Raw genomic sequence first — 23,498 nt, 5'->3', positions numbered from 1 at the left:
TTTTTGTTTTACAAAACATAAGCATAATGATCATTATAAATATGGAGAAAAAAAAACACTTGACAGATTCATAAAAACAATATAAATAATTGAGTATGTAGATTTAACAAAAAAAATCATTCATACCCCTGGTTAATATAAAGTTTTTTTGTTTTTTTCCTAACTCAAGAATGAAAGGCGGACGGGTTGAATTAGGGCCTTTGTTGAATACTTTTAGATATACATTGTAAGCTGTAATATGTCACATTTTCAAGAAACATATATCAGGAAAAATCTTTTTTTCACATGCTTGAAAATTACAAAACTTGGTAAGGGTATGAATAATTTAGTTTACTTCATATTAGATTAAATGTTTAGAAAATGACCAAAAAGAATTCATATAAATCTTTTGTGTTTATAATTTACATATGTGTACTTGTGTACTGAAATAAGTATTGTTTAAAGTACATGTTCAATAAACTTGTACAAGTGACAAAAGTTGACTGTGACAATCAATTGTTTGTTCGATTAGTCAAACCAAAGCAGGAAAAGAGATTCTCTGCAGCTGAAGATCCATCACGTAAATTTCAACCTTCATAATGGCTTGTTTCGTCTTACACTTGACTTTTTCCTGATTGGTGACAATAATTCCAATCCATGCTCAAGTTCATCCTGGTCTCCAGGTACCTCACCAAAATCATTGGTCCGCTTTGTTCCTCTAACCTGGTTCAAATTGCTCGCATTCTCTTGACCCTTACCACCACGGCTTCTCCCTCTAGGGGTCTTTGTGGAAGATCCTCTGCCTCTCTTGGAATTGCTCATGGTAGCTCCACTAGTTTCGCTGTCACTGTCACTTGATGTCGGATGGCTGCCACTTGCCTTACCCCGACTGCTTCTCCCTCGAGAGGCCTTTGAGGATGATCCTCTGCTCCTCTTGGTCCCCTTGAAATTGCTTGTGGTAGCTCCACTGGTTTCGCTGCCGCTTGCTCTTTCAAAGGCATCACTCCTTTGGACATCTTTCATGGGATACTGTCCCATTTCTGGTCCATTCCTTATTCCTGGAAGAACAGCTGAATCCTTTCCTCCCTTCAGCTGCAGAGCTAGACTCTGGCCTTTGGCAGCCCCACCCTTTAGTACCTCTTTGGGTTGGTGATCAGCTGTAGAGGATGACCCTGAGGGGTTGACTGGTCCTAAAAGCCCTGCCATAGACTGCAGGGGGTTCTCTGCAACATTGGTGTCCTCAATCTCAAGTGACTGCTCAATGTTGAGGATACGTTGGTGCATGGCACACATCAGCACCTGCAGCTGTTAACAGGAAATCAAAGCATATTATTCACAATGGCAAATTACAATAACAAATAATAATAATATTTAATTTTTATATAGCGCTTCTTACAAATGTCTGTAAGTGCTTTAAAAATATACTATTACCCCCGTCATTGGATTCAGTGCTTGCCCGCACACACTGTGTGCACAATCTCCACTCCCTGGGGAGCATTCCAGCCAGGCGTTACATGACGCTCAAAAAGAGTTTGACCAACAATGATGTCATGATGCATCTAAAAAGAGGTCTTGAAACTCTACATGGCATGATTTACAATAACAGATGAAAATAAAAAATAATTGTGAAAATGTGACCAGGAACATCCAACTATTTTATAGCTGGTACTTAAGTGAATACAGGATAGGAAGTCAATTAGTTGAACATGTACATACCTTAAGTGTTGTTTCTTTCAATGTCTTCAGGTTTGTGTATTGCTGGAAAGAACTTTCTGACTCGGGGAGGGCTGATGAATCGGAAGAACCAACTTGGTATCTGGGAGTGAAGATTAAGAAGGTGACAAAATCACATGATGGTAATTTTAATGTCTCATATTAAAGTGCCAAAAGCTACATATTTTCTACAAGAATGGACACTTGAAATTGAACTACATGTAAGGGGAAAAACAAACTTGAAAATTAATGAAAAAAGTATCACGGTTTAATATTTATGTTAAAAAAATTAATAAAAAATTTCTATTAAATGATAGTACTTGTTCTGAATTTAATTGTACAGAGTAGTCTTATTCTCTAACTTTGGGAAAACGAAGGTTTCATCCTAATATTACATTGTATAAATAGCAGTAAGGCGTACAGTAATTTGTTTTTAAATATGTAAAAGAACAATATAGGTCAACTACTCAACTTACACTGAAAGTTTGTTGACATCGAATGTGAAGTAATCTCGGAGGTCATCCAGAGGTCGTGGGGTCGTTCTGTACACTTTCCCCAGCACTGTTTTACACCCCTGGCAAACCAATGGGCTGAAGGTACTGTGTGAAAAATATGAGAAAAATAACTATCTCAGCTAAACAAGCAATGCAACTAGCTGAGTATCACAAGTCAACACATTTTTCAAGCTAGTCATTCTCCTGAAGACGATCAGAGCATATTGATTGAAATGTCAAGAACCAATCTTAGCTGAGCTCACTAGCAGTTTTCAGGGTTTTTGTTCCTTTGAAAGAAAGACACGATGTGACCCTGCCCTACAAAAATTCCAAAAGTGCATCAATGTCTGCCTGACAAGTCAATTCATGCAAGGCTTAATCCATATGTAGTGATCACTGATCAAGTGACTTTAGCAAACAATAGTCATTGAAGGTGAATTTGTGATTGAAATAAGTGGCCCTGTACCAAAGGTCTGCTACATTGTAGTCTGCATGGCTACTGTTGTATTTTATAGCAAAGGTAACTGAAAACAATTTCTCAAGAAAATAGCAGTGATTGGTATTGTTGGCAGTGAATGACTGCCAAATTAGACGGTAGATTACTTGGAATACTACTGTCAACAGATTCTATAATTCCAGCATCCATCCTATTTGATATATTGTTACTATAACCCAATCTTAATAGCGGGATTAATGTAGGTATTGGAAATTTCCTCAAACAGGTTTTGGATATAAATTGCTCCTAGGGACCCAAATAAAGTGGAAATGGTTACAATGGATAAGGCTTATCTAGCCAACAATTGTTTGTGTCTACAGCATATTTTGGTGGCAAGACGAGCAGCTTCATAAAAGTAAAACTTTGGCCATGGGGTTTCTTGAATACAAACCTTCCTTGGTCGATGCCATCTGTAGATGTGATGAGCTTTGTTGATAATTCTACAGATGAGTTCACTCCTGCATGGGCATGAGGCAGATCAAAGAAAAGAAAATAGGCATGGGATGATAACCGGTACAGCATCAGCAATACGGAAGCGAACGTAGTAAGGCACTCCTGTAAGTCTTCCAGTCGCTTATAATATATCTGAATGTATGTAGATCTAATACTAGTATATTTTTTGTACAAGTTGTAATCAGAAGTTCAGAACATAATTTGGCGGTGTCTAACAATACCAAAACAAAAGTGGTTAAGAAGTAACAACATGACCGCATGACTACTACACAGCGTATATGCATGTAGAGGTGTATTAGGAACCATCGATAATAAAACACACTTAATTATATAGGATAACCCAACATTGGTAAGATATTTTTCTATTTTTCCATATGAGAAAAAGGATGTTACATTGATTGTAGCATGGATATGGGTGAGGGTCTGAGGCCTGAGAGAACAGTAATGAAATATAATGATCAGTAGTATTTGATGAATAAATTAAATGAATGGACAGATAGTGAAATGTGGAAATTTGTCTATAGAGTAGCATGAGGGCTTTGACACTCCAGCAAAGCATAGACATTGAGTGATTTCATGTTGGGTGTTTAAGGCTGGTGTTAGTGTTTAATAAACACTAACATCAGCCTAAACACCGAAATGGAAATCAGCTGGTGTTAAGGCTTTGACCTCTGAATATCGTCAACTTCCGGTAGCTAGTGTTATCGATTTTGCAAAATTGTCGTCTGCTGAATCGACCTTTGTGGCTGGTGTAAATATTTTACGTAAAAATGTCCTATTCACTAACACTAGCCCCTAGGGATTAGCAAATTTTTATTTCCAGTTCGGTGTTAGTGTTGTACTCGCACACATTCAACGCACGAACGACGCCAATTTATTGTCTGACGATCAAATAAAAATATGTGAAACACGTAATTCCTATATTCTTTCGTGTAAAATTAGTTATTTTCTAAGACCAGAGAAATAGGTGTAAATTTATTCTGTACTTTTCATGATATCTTTAGTTTTGATGTACTAATTTTAAATCATGGTCGTAAAATCAAGTATGTAGTGACGTCACGGCTGGTGTTAAACTATCGATTTTGATATAGGTATCGGGCTCTTAATTTCATCAGCAAATTCTCCGCTCGATTTTAAGAGGTCTTGACTGCTCTAAACACTAACACTAACACTAACACCAAACTTGAAATCACTCATTGACTCTCTATGATAGAGAGCTCAATGCTAATGTGTATTGACCTCTAGTCTAGCACGGTACTACATGTACATGTTAAAAGAGGCAGCAATTGCACACATGAATAGTCAATACACACATTGCACACAATGAATATGATGTGGCTGATCGGCAAGTTTGACAGACTCACGATTTGAATTTTCAAATTACTCTTTCCAACATCTGTAAGTTGAAAAATTGTATTTTTACTCCTAGTACCTTACTAGTAGGTGTCGCACTCACTAGTCACAGTACAGATTTTGAGTGAAATCAGTTGAGTTACGTAAAGTGGTGTTTTAAAAGGTTGAGAATCAATAGAACAGTTTTCAATACACAGCCAGGATGGTATTAATGCAGCTAGACCTATGTGTGGTTTGACGGGAGGTTTTTTATAAACCGGGAGAGTACATCGAGGCGGGATCGGAGAGCTGGGGGGAAGGGCGTGGTGCATGGTGGCGGGCGTCAGGGGCCCGTTCCTAGAAACCGTCATAAGTCTAACTTCTTGACTATCCCATTGAAACGAATGTTAATTATATAATACACGTTCCAATGGGGTAGTCAAGAAGTTAGGCTTATGACGGTTTCTAGGAACGGGCCCCTGGGCTGGAGGTGGCGTGAGACTCGCTCCAAACATGCCAAATGCGGGAGGGTTGACAGCCCTGCTATGCTGGTATCAGGCTATATACTCACGGTTCACTGTGATGGACTTCAAGTCATCATGAGCAGCCGTGAATGCTATGGAATCACTGATTATCACATTGCAACGTTGACACTGAAAAACAGCAGGCAGATCCTTGTCAGGGCAATCACTTTCTGGAATTTCTGCAGTCTCCATGTTTTGAGTTTCGCAGATTGTGTTCATGTTTGCGTTTTCCCAAGTCCTTCTGATTATTTTAAAGGTATCGAATTGGTCGCTCAGATTGCTGTAATCATAAAGATGATAATATTTTTGAAAATAATAATATCTTAATTAAATCACATCTACATAGCTCAATAACCCATCATCGTGTACCCTATAAATAAACATATCTAGATGTTTGTGGGGGAAAAAGGGTGAGGTCTGATTTAAAGTCTAGCAACAACATCGTGTATGGTAAGCCATTTCGGGTTAAGGTTTCAAACGATTACGACCGATAAAGAGAAATAAACGCTACGCTACAATTTGCAGGATATCTTTATACATTGCGTAAGTTCTGTAATGTATATAGCTGTGTTCCATTTTTTTGGAGGAATTGTGAAAAACCCTAGTTGCTACTAGACGACTATATACCATAATAATTCTGAAATCAGTCGCTCTCGCGAATATCCACCGGAAAACAACAGACTTTGTCGCCTGACGCTTCGGCGCAGATTATTGTAGTGCAGCGCATCGTCGCCGTCGTGAGCAGTTCAGTTGCAGATTGAATTGAAGTTGGCATGGCAGCTTTTCTTTATCAGTTATCATCTCTCGTATTCAAGGGGAAATCACCGTTTCTATTATTTCCACTCAACTACAAACATGTTAACTTTCACTTTATGTTCTCTGCACGTTCTACTGCTAAAATATTGCCTTTCCAAATGAAAGGGCAATGCAGAAAACTTGAGAAGAGTGCTCCAACAAAATGTAACAAAATCGCCTGGAGCTGGACTGACCAACATCAATTTTTGGCCGTTGAACGTTCAGTATTTCAAAACCAGTGTGTGTGCTATTATTCAAAGAAGACGAAGTCAAAACAAAAACCTGTCAAGAGAGGTATGGACTCAGATGATGAAACTGATGATGAGGAGAAGGTTGACAGCGACGTTGATGATTCTGAAGAAGAAGATGAGATTGATGGTGCCAAGAAAGACTGGAAAGATTTGAAGATGAATGTTCCATCTTTGAGGATAGATGCTGTCTTGAGCTCTGGTCTTGGAGTATCTAGAAAGTAAGCTTCATGAAATAATTTTTACATTAATTGGATGGTTTTACTTCACATTTTTAAAAGGCTGGTGATAGATGGCTGGTGATAAAAGTGATAACAATCCTGGATAGATTAACTCTGTTCTTTTTATTTTATGAATTGTTAATGTTATTCAAGTTCATCTACCCAAAGTATTTTGGATTTTTTTCTCCCCCTTTTATAGAATAACTAATGGCAAAAAAAATGAAAAATCATATTCATTTTTTGTAATTGTGCAAATCTGATTCCGATGTTTGTATCCTCAGGAAAATTGAGGAAGCATTTCTCAAAGCTAAACTGCGACACAACGGCAAGAAAGTGATGAAAAAGAGTCGACAGGTGAGTTCAACAGACATTCCTTTTTTAAAACTTTTGTTCAAATGTTGCATGTGTCTTCATTGTATTGTATTTTTTTGATAAATTGGAATTTTGAATAATAATGATAATGACAAAATGTGCATTGTTGAATGCTCAAAAGTTAATTTTTCTTTTGAAAATAACTGAAGATACATTAACAATATATGTTAATACATTCTTTGGAAGAAAAATCCTTGCCCATATTGATTGTATACTGTAAAACACATAAAACCTTTTATGAGCAAAGTTACCCAATCCCTTTAAATACAAAGCTAATTAACATATATCATGGTAATTGTTCCTCTTTCAGGTACAAGAGGGAGATGTCTTGGATGTCGTGAAGGAAGACCGCATCACCAACAAAGAAGGAAACCACATCACGCTCGTGATGAGGGTGGAGATGAAGAAAATCAAAGAAGAGAAAACACCATCAGACAGGACGCCTGTAAAACTACGTAGGTGGAAGCACTTAGAAATACCTAGAGAAAAGTGATTCATCTGTGTTGCTTTGTACTTTTTTAGCGGTAACTGATTTTCATTTTAAGCTCCCTGGCCTCTACCTTACAGTTTTCTTACTATTCTTGTAGATAATCACAGCCCCATAGACCTTCCAGTTTTCATTAGATGTTTTTTTTTCTTCTGAAACCTTCATGTCATCCCTGCATGGTTTTAACTGTCCCAGATTATCCAATTCTATATTTTATCTAATATATTATCCTTCTACTGTACTTGGGTGTCAAAATAAGTGATGTGAATTCTAAAGATATTAATCATGGAACCATATTGTATCCAGCTCCACAATTAAACAATATTTTTCTGCCTGGAAATTTGTCTCAAAGATTTATTTGTGATGTAATTTGAAAACTTGGTTGCACTATAAAGCGTGGGAAATATTTACAACTTCAAGTTTTACAAATAGTTGTGTCAAGTTATATTAACTCTCAATTATGAAAGATAGAACAGGTACCAAGTAATCAGTAATGATATGCTGTTAAAGGTACTATGTCCCTTTTGCAGCCAACCTCAAATGCTGTAGAACTTTGCAGGAATTATGAATATGTCATGTATGTCCTATCTGTGAAATTTAAACGTTAGCAGTGTCCTCATGTTCAAATTATGCAAGGAAACTTGTTTACTTGCTAGACTTCACCGACACTATTGAGTGACTGACTGACTTTTTTTCTTCTTTGGTAATAACAACATGAAAAGAGTTGTAAAGGGTACATGAGTATTTGTCTACATCAATTACCCCACTTCTTGTGATGGCCAAGATTAAACTGATTGAATCTTTGCGCAGCATAAAACGTATGACCACTGATTCGGTACAATTGTCTGAAAATCAAGACTATTACTTTTGGGCTCTATAGCCCTAAAGTCGATTTGACAACTAATAGTCCTTATTTTCCCACTTGAAGACATTTTCAAGCCCCACCTTTTTTAGGGAAGTTCTAAATTATTATTATCTTTCAAATGCAGTTGGAATTTAACTTTTTCATTTTTTTGGCCTGCAAATGAGTCCCTTTAAGTATAAAGTAAATTAAATAAATCCTTAGTGGATGAGGAACGTCATAAACTCATAGATGACAGATAGAAACATACATGCATACAAACTGCACATCTTAAAAAAATGGAATAAGCCTACATGGTGCCTTTTATAGAAAATTATATTTTGAGAAATTTCTGTATTTGGGATATTATGGTCTTGAACATCTGTAAATAGTTTATTGTGTATTGTGGGAAAGAGGAGAGAAGTCTTACTTAGCCCATTTCCATAAACTACATGTAGGAAAGCAGAAATAATGTCAGTCTTATTTTGTCTTCAGTATTATGCCCCACCCCACAGTATCAAGAAGAAAAAAATGAATGTAAACAGTGGTTAAAGTGCTTTTGTTTTATATCATTTCAGTATGGATCAAGAAGAAATTATCAAAAATGATTGACTTTTTCAACCTTCATTATAACATTTATGTGTGTGGATATGTGCTCACTTTGAGCTGTATTTCTGATGGAATAAATGGAACTTTATATATCACTTTTTGTCTGTATTAATTCCTACTAAAAATAATTGAATCACAAGGCCAGATTTTTTCAAAATGTCATACCTATAAGTCTAAGTTTGTGAACATGATCAAGCCATCCCGTCAAAAATATACAGTTACAGTTGACCTTGAGGTGGCGCTAGAGGGGATTTTGCAGTATACTTTTAGTATAGCATGATTTTAAATCGAGCTGAAATCCAGCATCGAGTCGAAGCTAATTGGCAAATTGTGGACCACACGCCTATGTATGAGAATGATATATCATCAGTAGATTTTGCTGAACTGGAATGCGTACCGAGGTGTGTGCATAATGAACTTGTTGTTCAGTAAACAAAAAGATAAATGATTTTTCACAATCTTTAAAAAAAAAACTGAATAAAACTATGACCTCTGCATCATTCATAAACTACATAAAATGTACAAATATATTGGGTAAAATAGGTCGTTTGGAGGCATGATTTGAAGTGTGCTAGACTATCAATCTCACAAAGAGGGGAAGCAATATGAAAAGTTAAACATCACAAAAATAAGCAGAGGGCCAAAGTCAGAAAACGGGTTTGCCTGCCACTACCACACAAATTAAGCATACCTTGTTCATTCAAAAGATTTGATCATAATACACAATATTTCTGAGGTGCTTTTTTATTATTATTTGTAGCAGTCACCCCTAAATCTGAATTAACAACACAACAAAAAACATCAATGAAACATTTCAAAGAAAAGGGAGAGGAAAAATATACCTTGCTATAATAACGAAGAGCTTGTATTGATGAGTATGTTTTAACAGTGTTTCTTACGTGTTTCCACGGTACACACTTTACACTGTTCATGTGTGAAGACGAATGTCACAAAACAAGAAGAAGCAGAAAAAACAAGTAAATTTGGTAATAAATCCAATATACAGCTTATTTATTTAAGAAGAACATAACCTTGAGATTACGAATGCTTGATACAGGTGGATGATGAAAAAAGGTCAACAAATATAATCATTAAGTTGTGTGAGGCATTTTCCTTGAGACTGAATACACATGATTGCATGTATGGGTAATAATTATAATAATATTAATAATTAAACATTTATATAGCACACATATCTGCCTATAAAGACACTCCAGGCGCACCAAAAAGATTCACTACTAACATTTCAAATACAAACAATAAACAAAGTTAAATTATTAACAAAATAATAATAAATCAACAAATCAAATGACAAATGCAAATTAAAGATTCAGTAGCTTGCCACCTTCACTTAATGTCAGGAAAAGAAGGAAAAAAAAAATTGAAAGACAAGAGATACATGTACTGTTTAACTATACAAATTAGAAAGAAAGAGTTATTCTACCTACATAGCAATTCAAAATTTTGAAATGTTTGGAAATTTTTAAATTCCAATAATTCAAAATTTAGGAGGGTAGTTGTCTCTTCAGACTTTGTTCGCATTTCACTTTCACAGAGATATTTAATCTTTCTATCCTCCATCAAAGCAAAGTTTCATGTGTCTTTGATGACTTAAGTACTAGCAGATAAAGTGTGTTCAAAGTAAATAATAAAAGTAGTTCATTGGTTTATTGACCTTTCTTTCATACTTCTTGAATGAAATTTCAGATATGTAATGAACTAAGCCATAAATATGATTTAAATTGTAATCTAAGCATGAACAATTAAAATCTTTATCAGAAGTTACTTAAAGCTCAAAATAAAATACATGTATCAAAATCTACAGAAAATTATATTGACAAAAAATAAAATATACAAAACATAAAATTGCAAGAATTATTTCAGATTGAGAGACAAATATTTCTCAAACCGAATTGGCTCTTCATGAAATTAAAGCTTGCATATTATAGCAACAAGTAATAAGTGCAAGGTGAATTTGAAGTTACAGAGAAACTATGTGTGTCAAGCACGGTATATACATTTGTTATCAGTGATTTTTAAAATAAAAATTCATTATACAATTCATGTAAAAATGGTCTGTTGATACAATATATATCAATAGCAAAATACACATAGAGCAAGTTCAAAGTTAATTACATGATAGTGTAAAATTTACTAAAAGGAAATTTTGCCCTGATACACACAAGCGTGTGCAAGATAATTATTGCAAATGCATTCATATACCACAGTAACTGCAGCAATATCTACATGTACATATTGCTGTAACAGGAATCAACATTATATACACAATTAAGGCTTCATGATTACACATTATTTTGGGTCCTTGCTGAAATTCAGGCACCATTTCACAAGATATAGAAGGTGGCAGGTATCGATAAGAATTTTACAGAAAATTGATTTAGAACTTTGATCTGAAAAGCATGTTGTGACAAATTGTTACATTCCTGAATACATTTGAGCATCCCTTAGTATGTTAATTGCAGTTCACAGTAATACATGTATTACTATATTAAAATACCTGGACATATCAAAGTGTATCAAAGTACTTTCATTTTATATGCAAAGTATCGTTAAAAGTTTAAAACATTAAAAATACAGTTACTCAATGATATGTAGATAAACTATTATCTACAATTTCACTTAAATGAACTCATATGCCACATAAAATTCAAATAGAGAATCAATATCTGTTAATATTCATTTCATGATTGAAATAATCATTGTTTCCAATTCATTGGTACTTCCATTCATTTGAATATTGGAAGGGGTATGATACATTTTGGGGCTGTAAAAAATATCCATCCAAATTATATATTGGCAACATCAAATTAAATATGAAAAACACTGGTTGAACTATTTCATTACAAAAAATTTGCGTTTCTTTCGCAACTGCATACATGTACATGAACATACAATAAGGAAACAAATAAATAACACATTTAAATGAAAATAAAAACATTAACTTATCTTTAAATGGGATAATATTCAATTTTCATTTTGTCTGAAACTTTCCAATAAATATCCTTACAATCAAAGAAAGTAAATTTGCATAATCACATAACTTTGAAATGTACTAAACATGTTAAATAGCAGCCAGCTTTAACTGGAATGTCACAATACCAAATAAAAGGCTTCTCACTTAGCCTTGAGTAATTTATAAGCACACAAATATATCATAGCCTGGCCTTTGAATTTGTAACAGGAGTTACAGAACATCATTGAATTCATATGAGCTTTGGTATAATAGCATTGCAACATTCACAGGTGAAAAATCAAAAGTCTCAAAACAAATTGATTTATATACCTCACTTAAGTAATCCAGCAATCTGATTGGTCGAAATTGCATTCATAAACTTTAACTGTTCCCGAAAATTCCCGGTAACCATGGTTAAAAAACAGTTCAAAATCCCAATAACCATTGGGAAAATAGGTCAGTCTCCATGGTTACCCCATAGGTTTACATGTTCAAAAATGGTCTGAGCGATCGAGGATACCGTACGTGTGGGAAGAATTGGTCGGTAATTTCAATACAATTGAATCTCGATCGATCTTACCGACAATTTTATCTTGCATTGTTGACATGAAGACGAAAATAAACTTCCAAAAACAAAAAAAACAACATCTGCCGATAGATCTTGATCTAAGTTCGTGCCAATATGCATTGCAAAAGTAAAAAAAAGGGCCCGTTTAATGGAGCAGCGGCGAAGCATCGACCATGCGAAGCCGTTTTCAATTCATTTTAATGTATATATTAAAGAAAACTACTGTACATGGTGACAGAACGCGCTGGCCGAGCGGTTTGAGGCGCTGACTATAGGTACATTACCTTTTGTACGCAAGAGTTCGAATCCCATCTTCGACAAAAGTGTTTTTTTTTTTTTTCTTTCTTTTTTTTTTGGCATATAAAAGTATTAATGACTGCTTTAATATTCGAGAAATAGTTGTTTTTATACGCTCTCGGGAAGGTTACAATTGGGCTATTCCCCTCGGCACGCCTCGGGTAATAGCACAATTCTAACCTTCCCTTGAGCGTATAAAAACAACTATTTCTCTCAAAGCAGTCATTAATACTATAATATATGTAGTAATTGAGACTGTGGCAGTTAATGCTATTCCTGATCTACAATAAACTGCAGTGATATTTGCAGGGTGGAATTTCTTCATCTATAACACATTTTTTGTTCAACAAGCAGAATACTTGTTAATCTATTGCACACTATGCATTACAGCAGTGTTTGTCACAATTTCCAGAATGACTAATAGGTAAATGTCTACTTATACAGTCGAACCCATGACCACCTCTCTAATCTCCATAAAGGCTGCCTGTGTATAATGCCTATGTATTTCATCTCCCTTGAGAAAGAAATGTGTGTTGTAGAATCTGTCTAGAAAGGCCATCTGCCTAAAGTGGTCACTTTTTCTATCGGCCTTGGGTGACCTTAATAGACAGTTTTAATGTTAGTTTCGCAAACTGCGATGGCTTCAGGAAAGAAAGCAAGGATGATCAACAGTGATCACTTCCAATTTTCTACCAACTTCCAATCTAATGTGGATGTTGGAAAATAAATTGTGACATTTCCTCATCTTCATCATCATCTTCAAATGCATTATCCTGAACATCACCACCACCACCACCACCATCCTCATCATCATCATCATTACCATCTGAAGGGTAGTCACCTGTGCCTAGACAAGGACTTGAGCCACTGGAAGAGAAGGCAGTTTCATCCGATGAGATGGAGCAATCAGTCTCATCATCATCATCTTTCTGGTATTCTTCCAGACCTCTGAAAAGAGGATGAACCTCAAGGGCAGAAGGGGGCTGTAAGAGAAATTGGGACAGTTCTTGATCATTGCTGTCCTCGAATGGACACTCTTCTTTACACTCATTGCTAGGGGATGACGGCAGTTCCTCGCTTTCTTGACTGTAAATCCGCCGCACATTTTTATATCTTCCTACAAGTAGGCCTGGGACACAGATCAGGGTTTCTTGACTGTTTCCAACGGATTGCTGCTTTGGCTGTACCTTGGAGGTGTTTTCTTGTACATCCTTGAGCTTTGGAACCCTTAGGCTTTGATCTTTCTCCACACCCTGTGGGGATTTAGAGAGGACTGATTTCAATACAGCATAAGATATCAAAGCCAGACTTTTCAGGGGTGCTCTGGAGTCACTGGGCGATCTGAATCCTTCAGACAACTCCTTTCCATCCATCTTCCCTCTGGAACCTCTGAATGGCTCATTGTGGTTCTCTTTGCCATAGCCATGAAATGTCTCTGGTGATCCCTGCCCATCAGCAGGAAGTGTCTCGACCTTGACGCCCTTGGACATATTTTGATCATCTTTATTTTCGTTTTCTCTTGCAAGTTTCAAGCGTTTGCGAGAAAACGTGAAACCCGACTTGCGACTGGGCACGACAGGGGTACTTTCTTCCTTGGGTAGGATGGAAGTGAAAAGTAAATCTCCTTCACGCTGTTGTGGCGATGATGTCCCCTTGGCTTGTTCTGCTCCATTACTATCAGATACTTGATCCTTGTCCAGATGATCCTGCTCTGCGACAGCCATGGGACTCACTGCAAGAGATGGTTTCGATGTACAAGACTTTTTCTTGGGTACCTCTGAATCCATTGGGACAGTACTGTCACCTCCCTGCAGACATGGCACATCTTGGTTGACAGGAACAGTGTTCTTTACTTTCCGCTTCCTGGAGAGCTTCTCTCTGTTTGGCTTGGCTGTTCAGTGAAACAATGGATGAAAGACAAAACGAACATGAGAGACACGTCCTGAATGGTGCTGTCTACTAGTTGAATACAAAAGTACAAGAGAGGTTCACTATCTAACCATCTTGTTCAGTGCTTTGGCACCAAATTTCAAACTATTCTTCTGTTCAGTACCATCAAGTGCCATTGCCTAGTGTAATGCACCTTCACTAATTCAAATAGGATTTGATTCATGTAAAACTCGTCAATTGACTACCCCTATCCCAAAGAATATACCCTAATGGGTGCCATCATTCTAATGCATCAAAGTAATTTAAGCAGTTTCTACTTGTCTTGTTGCCAACCCTGATCAAGCCCACAAAATGAGCACCTACGATTCTATAGGAACCCATATTCTGGAATGATATATCTTGACACATGCTTTTGAAGATGCCATCCTTACCTTTGACTTCTAAAGGAGTATCTACTGTTGCCAGTGTTTTACTTCCAGGAAGACCTGCAGCCAATGACGTACATCCAGGAGACACTACTGCTGATGCCTCGTATCCAGAAGGGGCTACTAGTGATGTCTCACATCCAGGAGAGGCTAATGCTAATGCCTTACATCCAGAAGAGGCTGGTGATGATGCCTTACATGCAGGCAGATCTGGAGCCAATGATGTACATCCAGGAAGGTCAGCTGCTGATAGAGTGCATCCAGGAACTGGAACAGCTCTTTTAGGGGCAGTAAGGCTGCCACATTTTAGAGGTGATGCAATCTCATTCAGTCTAGCTAGCGATTGCACTGGAGTAGCACTTGAGATAGATGGTGTAGTGCATGTAGATATGTTCGCTTCATCTATAAATGAATGCACTGGAGTAGCACTGGAGGTCGATGGCCCATTGGATACGGATTTGTTGACAGGCACTTCTCGCCTTCCCCATGGGCTCTGCTGGTGTGGACCTCGTACAGGAGTAGCTGGATTTGAACTAGACGGTAGATGGAAAGGTGATCCCCTTACAGGCTGTTCTTGTGCTGGAGGAAAAAGAAAGACAAAGTGTTCTCACTATCTTCAAAGCTAATGCTCACTACCTAAACAGTTGTATTCATTTATACATGCTAAAGGGAAGTATTGCTTACTTTTGATGTAGGTATTACTGGGACAGTATTCCAAGCTGTATCCAGACAAATATCCTCTAAAGACAACTATCTCAGTATAACTATATTGCCTTACCCCTAAATTAATACGATATTTCTCAAAGATATAATTGAACTTCTATCAGTAATATCACTGGCTTAAATCCATTGCAGATTATTTATAAGGTACAATAAAATGCAACTTTTTAGTATTGGGTAAAAAGGGCTGGTTCCAGTTTACTTTTCATAAAGAAAGAAGGGGTAGGTACCTCTCTTGGAGCTAATGACGTTTCTTGGTACTGCAAGATTGGGTCTTGAGATCTGAAAGGAATCAATCATTGAAAGGACTTACAAATCAGTCGATCAAAGCAGAAATGCAGTGAACAGAGGGATAAAAACAAAGAATGTATTGGTATAAATTAGTACAATATGGAAATAAACCAAATGCATTCACATAGCAACTAGCTTTGGGCATATTTCTCCTTGAAAAGCTCCAAAAGTACACTGAGCTACTGGTAAACTCATTTTAATGTAAGACCAAAAACTTTTGCATTATGAAACTTTAATGGTTCTAAAGAGATGTTCATGCCGTGAAGTTTCGGGAATTAAAAACATTGAGAGTTGCGTCACTTGTTAATTCATTTCATGAATCTGAACTACTTGCAACATCCATAAACATGTTTAGAGGGCCAAACATTCTGGTTTTACAGTAATTTGCAGCAGTTTTCTGAAGGGGGTTTGTTACTTCACATCTGAAAGGGCTCTAACTGATCATGGAGGAGGAGTTCTTACCAGGAGTTCACAAAGGTTCTCTCCGAGGAACCTTGCCAGACTGGTTTGTCTTGGTCTAGGATTGGTTTTCACAACCTTTTGCAGGCGCGCCGGTGTCCCCACGATGATGCATCCCTTGCACCCCCTGGTGATGGCCGTGTAGAGGTGCTGCCAAGTCTCGTAGAAAGAGTTTGGGCTTATCACGTACACAATGTAGTCTACCTCGGAGCCCTGGAGTTCGAGTGAGAAGAGGAGAGAGGTAAGGGGGATGGTTAGAAGAATGGATAAGAAAAAGTGTATAGAGAACCAGAAACTTCATGAATTTTTGAAATGTTACTGATCGATCCAGCACAATCTTTGCATCCTTTTAACCTAGGGCCTATGGAAACGAGGGGTTCCTGTATGATCGCCTGGAGGGTTAAGAGAATTCAGAAGTCCATGGATAATATAATTGGCCCATTTTAGAAGTTAGACAGGTTGTGTCTAGTGGGTATTAGTTACCAGACTATGGATCACAAGGTACGGGTTCAGATCCCTACAAGAGAACAATGTCCTTTGGCAGGATATCAATCTACATGTGTCACTCTCCATCGAGGTGAAGTGCATGGGTACCAGGTATGAAGAAATTCCTTGATTTTTTTAGTACCTTATCATGACAGCTCAGATAAACCAGGGTAATAAGAAAATACTTTGCATTACGGACAGTAGAGTAAATTTAGATAGTAGCTATAATATGATGATGGTGGTGGTTATTTTACCTGACTGCTAAAAAAGCAAGTAAGCAACCAGATGGCTGACGGCTTTAGGTCCTCTCCGAGGGACCTGGTAATAAGGATTAATGCCTTACCAAAGGGCACTAGCACATCGACTTGGTTTTGAACCCAGGTCACCGGATTACAAGACCAACTGCTCTACCGACTGAGCTATCGCGCCTCCTCATCCTCAAATGCATCTTATTGTAATAATTATAATAATAATTTTGATGAGGGATAATTCTAAAACTCTCATATCCACCACACAAGGTGCTCAAGGCGCTCCAGAATTAACTCTAGTTAGGCTATAGCTAATTTTGGTGCTCACAGCATTTAACATTTAAGGAACTAATCTTTTACCAATACTACCCATTAAGCTCCCGAGTGGAGAGTGACAAATGTAGATCGATGTCTTGCCAAACGGTACTTTATAGTGCCAGCCTCGTCTGGACTCGAACCCAAAACCTTTCCATCTCCTGCCAGTGTTTTTAAGACAATCCACGGTAATGTTTGTGCGCACCTTAGTTTTGCAGGGCCAGCTGATCATGTATTTACTATGCATATATACCATGAGCTCTCGGCATCGTACATGGTGAATACATAACAAGCTGGCCCTAAGCAGTTAAGGTGCACACAAACATCCCTGTGGAACATTCTTAAACCACTCAACAATGACACCTCTTCATATTATTGGTATTTTGATCTTACCTGGTAGGTGTTGATGGTCCTAGCCCAAGCATATCGGATCTTGGACCTGCTCCTCATCTCCTTGAAGTTCACATCGAATAGAGTACCTTCTTCTTCATCCATTGACTGGAGAGTGGCGATCTCCTTTTTCTTCCCGTCATTCTCCACCACTTCTCTCAACTGAGGACATTGAAGATTTAAAAAAAAAAAAAAAATTTATTTGACAAGCAAACAAACTAATTAGTGTCCATTCTCTCAAAAGATTTTTTTTACTTATAATCACTTTTTGTTTATATAGAAATTGCTAGGTCATGATCAAGTATTTATCCATCTTCTAATGAAAAAGTATCATCTAATCTTATTAATCATGGCAAAGATTCACCAACAGATTTCCCAGCTGGAGTTCATGTTGTATCGGCTTTGTTCTTGCATAAAATCATGATTACATCAAAGATAACATTTCTTCCTCTTGACTTACTTGACTTATGCCGTCCACGCAGGCCAGGGGCCTCGTGATGGCTTCTGTATAGTGGTGGTATGCCAAGTATTTCTGTCTGCAGCTTGTCTTGATGCATCTGTCAGCCTGTCAATTTTATGTCAATTTTATAGGCATTTGACAGATAATTATAAATCACAACCATAAACAATATCATTTCTGACTGTCATACAGTAAAAGTGGGCTGTTTCAAAGTGCTTTTATCTATCAGGCATTATGCTCATGATCCCATGTGTAACCTCATTCAGAACATTGTTTCCTTTCACTTACATTTTTAATGAAGAAAGTATCTCCATTGCTGATGTGATAAGTTTCTTTGCCCTTCTTTTCCTTCTTCTTGCTCGGGCCTGCCTGACCCTCTCTTTGTTTCTGGTTGTCCACCTTGACCTCGCTCCCTCCTGCATCTCCCTCTCTTTGGACCTCATTCCCTTCTGCCTCTCCCTCTCTTTGGACCTTGCTCCCTTCTGCCTCTAGCTTCTTCTTGTCCTTGTCCTTGGGGTTGCTTCGTCCTAAGATCCTGATGGTGGAGTTTTTCCTAGCGCAGATCTTGTCTCCGATGTGATGACTATGATGTCGACCTGGCATGAATGTGTCATGCCCTGCGTAGTACTTACAGCATACTTTGTTGATGTTCTCAACATCGACGCTGGGAATATCAACCAAAAGAAATGCAAACATTTCAATCATAACAAATGCATGCGGTGTTCTTCAAGCATTTTCTTAGGAAAAAATTACCCTTTTCAATGTTGTCAGCATTTTTATCCAGATCTTATCATTATATTTACTTCATATGGAGGAATAATTAATCCCAATGGAGTTTAATTTCAGCAGAATCTTTGGCAATATCTAAAACAAGTATTGAATCACATTTATTTTCAGAGCATAAAACATTACTAGTATTTGTACATTTTTTTAGATGATTTAATTCATTGATATCATATGTAGTTTATTACTTCACTATGCATCAGCACTTATTACCCCTATAAACTGTACAAAGGCTTTAATAATAAGACAATCAGGAAAAAAAACTTGGTTCGACTCAACTAGCAAAAAAAAATGGCAGAGAAGCCTGCATTTTCGATCAGAGAGATTTCATATTTTGAAATAATGCAAAATCCTGAAAACTAAATCTGATGGATCAAGAACATAAATGAGATACACAAGATCTCTGCCGAATCTTACTTTTTGAAGGACACAATCTGGGACTTTTTGTGATCTTGGAGCTGGCGCTTGGTCCTAATCAGTCTGTCTAGAATTTGCTGTTGACCTAAATATTACCAAGCAAAAAAAACATCAATTTAGAGAGAAGGTTGACTTCTGGACAAGATGAAACATATTTTGAGCGTTTACATTCTTTTCATGTTAGTGTGGAAGGATATCACCCAAAAAAAATGTCCCCTGAAATGGTTTGCTCTTGGAAAGACCTTTTTATAGGGAATACATATTCAAACTATAACGAGATATGGCTAAAATGTTGGGTCTAAATTAAAACACAAAAAACATTGGTTGTTTGAAAAGCGCAAATATCCACCATGCAAAGTGCTCAAGGCACTCCAATATTACACTGGCTCTGCTAGGCTACAGATTTAGGTGCTCACATCATTCAAAAAATTCCTTCCTACTGGTACCCATTTAACACCTGGGTAGAAAGTAGCAAATGTACCTCAATGTCTTGTCAAAGGACATTACTGCCGTTACGGGACTTGAATCATGAACCATGTGATCCACAGTTGAATCCCAACCTGGCCCTAACATTATTTGGCAAGACGTTAGTCCACAGTTGACACTCTCCATCCAGGTGTAAATGGGTACCCAATATGCTAGGGTGCTACATATTTGGACCTTCGACTATGGCTGGGAACTGGGGTAACAATGTTGAAGTGACACTATAAAGAAGCTACCATTATTATCCTTTTCATCATCATCATCATCATCATTAGTACTACTACTACTACGAAGTCTACTCCTATTATCATTATCCTAGACTGTATACTCACCTTTGCCAGCCTCACAGTTTGAGGTGTCAATCATTTCAAACCTGTCACGCTCAAGGAGAAGGTCGCTCTTTCTCTCTTCAGCGATCTTACGGGCGTTCTCGACGATGAGTCTACCGCCCTTGTCAGTCCGGTGATTCTTCTCCAGGGTCTGGATGAAGCTAAGATTGGTAGTCTGGGAAACTGGAGAGAGAAACAAGTATGAAGTTCCTAATAAATCTTCTAAATGATGCTATGGACTGTAAAGCATGCAACAAATCCACTTCTTTGATATTTTTGAACTCCAAGGAAATCCAGATGAGTTTTAAATAAAATGCATTAACACAGTCAAATCTGTGAGTTAAGACCATCCAAGAAAAATGAAAAGTGGCCACTGTAGACAAGAGGCCTATCTAAACAGGTTCTTCAACATATGCATACCGGTAGCTGTCAACATCTTGAATTTTCAATTAGTAACATTTAAGTAAAACTGAATATCATGTGCATGAAGCGCACATCTATGTCAGACCTGTCAACCTCTGGAGTTCATAAACTGTATTCTTTTATCCCAAAAGTTGTATTTTACTGACAAAAATTGACTTAAAAAAAAAAACACAGATCAATGCCTTTTACAGTTCCTACATACAGGAAGAATTTTGTTTATGGATCATTGGTTGAATAAGGTAGATTTGGTAATGACTGGACTGGTGTGTTCAATGAACATCCTTAAATTGCCCATGTGAGATGCTTGTAGGATACTTTACAGGACAGAATGGGCATTTTGCCATTATAATGGCACACACACACACACAAAATAAAAAATCATATTTTTTTATTTTTTTTTTTAATTTGTAACTTGGTAACGAGGGTGGGAAATTCGTAACAATTACGATTTTTTTGTAACAGTTGGCAGCTATGCATATGTTTGCTCATAGAAGAAGGCAATTTAGCTGACCACTTAAGACCAGTAGCCTTTTTATAAAGGTGGTCACTAAGACATATTTTACCATACTCAACAAAATAAATTGAATACCGGCTTTGATGATATCTTTGAGAAAGTTTCCTGGGTCGATGGACGGGAGTTGATGTGGGTCACCCAAGAAGATGACCTTCTTTAGGCTGTGGCCCAGAAGTGTACTCAAGACTTCTGACAAGATGGAGATGGGAACTAAACTGCATTCATCCACGACTAGGATCTCCACCTTGTCGTAGATGAATTCCTCGGATTGGACTTGCGGGCGGTGCCCAGGACACTGTGCAGGGTCTTCGCTTTCATCCCGGTGCGCCTCTTAAGTATGGAGGCCGCACGGCCAGTAGGGGCTGTCAGAAGTATCACAGGACTTTCCCGGTCCTCATCCTTTTCCTCATAATTACCCTCCTTCTCCTCTTTCGTACCCTCAGAACAAACCGCCTGCTCACCATCCTGCATCTTTTTACTTGGTTCTTGAGGGAAAGTCAAGATTACATACTGTCAACATGCATCAAATAGGTATCACACCTTCATCTTTATTGTTAAAGGTATTACAAAGTTTTGGTAAATTTTAAAAATTGGCTGGATAGTGATTTTTTTACAATTTTGATATATTTGGATGCCCCTAAGGATGTATTATAAGCACTAACAAATTTAGCCCCTAAAACACTTCTGCTTTAGAGAAAAATTGAATAAAAAAATTTACCCGTGCTCCCGGTAAATTTTGATAAATTTTAAAATCGCCTTCGGCCATATGACGGTAGCTGCGACAATGAAAATCTCAGAATATGCAGTTGCAATATATATATTCCAAACGGTAATAGCAAATCTGTCGATTTTAGTCAAATTTTTTTATAGCTAAATTAATATATTGACCCTGAGAGGGCGCTATACAACATAAAGAGTTTATTATTTACAATTTCATCACTTTAAACTTGATTTCAACCGCGACAACTATCACTGAATATTGTAGGATCGCATATGCTCCCAATATGTTCATTTGAACCAAGTTCATGACCCCATACCAAAACTTTGTATTACCTTTAAGGTATATATAACTAGAATTAGTTAACATTCAATTTTTGCACTTGCTGTAACTTGTAGCATTATTTTTAAAAAACAATTTAATAAGTGGATTCAAACATGTTAATGCAGAAAATGGGATGTTTTTAGAGTTGCACAGGCAACACCTTCATGATTTAAATCCATGCACAATTTCACACTACAAGTATTATCAAAGTCATTTTACACAATTCTTTCTGTTGATATAATTTGTTGTCTGCTGTTATGATGTAATTTTGCTACAATAATTATTTGCTTTCTTAACTTAAATCGTTATACCATTATTACTCACATTTTGATTTGTTACAATTGTTCCCATCAATTGGATTTTAAACATTTGTATGTTTTTTTTACTATAATAAATAACTACAAATATCGCAATCTGTATTGCCGCGCAATGCGAATGTATCCCCCAGCAGTGGCAGCGATTTCGTGTCATCCTTACAGTATGTTCGAGGGAGGGACAAAGTTCCCCTCTCCCCTCCCTGAAACAAAAGGACGACGTAGAGAGGTCGCCACTAGTGGCTCGGACTATTGTCTAGACTAAAAGCAACATTACCTAAACAATGTGTGTGTAGATTAGAGTATAATGCATCTCTGTGAAAAAATTGAAAGAAATCTGTCAAGAAATGTGGCAGTTAGAGCACACAAAAGACAGCCACCAAAATATGGCTTTTTACACTATAAAAGACGGAACACTAGAGGCAGCATCACCAAAATCAATAGGCTCGTACATTATACCGAGATACACCTTTGTTCAAAAATATAACAAAATCCCAAGATAAATGTTGCCTATAGAGTGCACACAAACCATCCAAAAAATATGGCCTTTAACCCTTTAGAAGACGAACACTGAGGGCAGCATCACCAAAAGATATAGGTGTGTAGATACTAATACCAAGATACACCTCCAAACAAAATTTGAAAGAAATCCGTCAATGAATGTGGCAGTTACAGCGCATGCAAGAATATGATGCTGCTGAATCCAAAGTACCCCACCTGCATACTGCCTGGGGCTACAATTATATATCAGAGCTGGTGGGAAAATAGCCTATAATCTAGGCGGAGTGCCGAGCTTTTTTCTTTGCTGCTAGACTAACCCTAAGCAGAACGTCTGATACGGCGAGACTACGAACCGTGAGTCGCGAAGCGGCTCACCGCCTATATTCACTGGTCTAGCTAATCAATATTCATATATATTCAAAATGGCGAATCTATGAATCATTCAACAGCCCTACCAAATAAGGTACACCTATGTTACGTTCGACCAGTGATTGCTTGGTATATTGCACTCTTTCCAAAACCAGTAGGTAATGCAACAAAAATATCCCTGCCGGCTTCAATAACGCTACGAATAGCGGATTCCTGCAGTTCTCTGAATTTTCCAT

The 23,498-nt window shown here is 37.3% G+C and overlaps 3 protein-coding genes across 3 annotated transcripts; 1 reads left to right on the top strand and 2 right to left on the bottom strand.

Annotated features, from left to right (window-relative positions):
• Positions 1-246: 246 nt before the first annotated feature.
• Positions 247-5,454, bottom strand: LOC581852. The gene is made up of 5 exons (XM_011668113.2): positions 5,039-5,454; positions 3,074-3,140; positions 2,169-2,291; positions 1,696-1,795; positions 247-1,284 (listed from the first exon to the last, which is right to left on the bottom strand). Exons 1-5 carry the CDS (start codon positions 5,208-5,210, stop codon positions 574-576), a joined length of 1,173 nt encoding a protein of 390 aa, XP_011666415.1. The 5' UTR covers positions 5,211-5,454; the 3' UTR covers positions 247-573.
• A 196-nt stretch (positions 5,455-5,650) lies between these two features.
• On the top strand, positions 5,651-7,454 carry LOC581894 (uncharacterized protein C6orf203 homolog). Its single transcript, XM_781871.4, has 3 exons — positions 5,651-6,255; positions 6,537-6,609; positions 6,938-7,454. The coding sequence occupies exons 1-3, from the start codon at positions 5,765-5,767 to the stop codon at positions 7,118-7,120; spliced, it is 747 nt and encodes a 248-aa protein (XP_786964.2). The 5' UTR covers positions 5,651-5,764; the 3' UTR covers positions 7,121-7,454.
• Positions 7,455-12,773: 5,319 nt separating this feature from the next.
• LOC115927860 lies at positions 12,774-21,507 on the bottom strand. Its single transcript, XM_030994144.1, has 10 exons — positions 21,453-21,507; positions 21,112-21,366; positions 20,103-20,282; positions 19,288-19,372; positions 18,376-18,751; positions 17,631-17,789; positions 16,192-16,401; positions 15,669-15,720; positions 14,725-15,297; positions 12,774-14,294 (listed from the first exon to the last, which is right to left on the bottom strand). The coding sequence occupies exons 1-10, from the start codon at positions 21,505-21,507 to the stop codon at positions 13,108-13,110; spliced, it is 3,132 nt and encodes a 1,043-aa protein (XP_030850004.1). The 3' UTR covers positions 12,774-13,107.
• Positions 21,508-23,498: the final 1,991 nt, after the last annotated feature.

Source organism: Strongylocentrotus purpuratus, unplaced genomic scaffold (assembly GCF_000002235.5).
Source record: "Strongylocentrotus purpuratus isolate Spur 01 unplaced genomic scaffold, Spur_5.0 spur5_scaffold_21, whole genome shotgun sequence".
NCBI classification, from domain to species: domain Eukaryota; kingdom Metazoa; phylum Echinodermata; class Echinoidea; order Camarodonta; family Strongylocentrotidae; genus Strongylocentrotus; species Strongylocentrotus purpuratus.
This window is presented reverse-complemented; position numbering and strand designations above follow the sequence as displayed.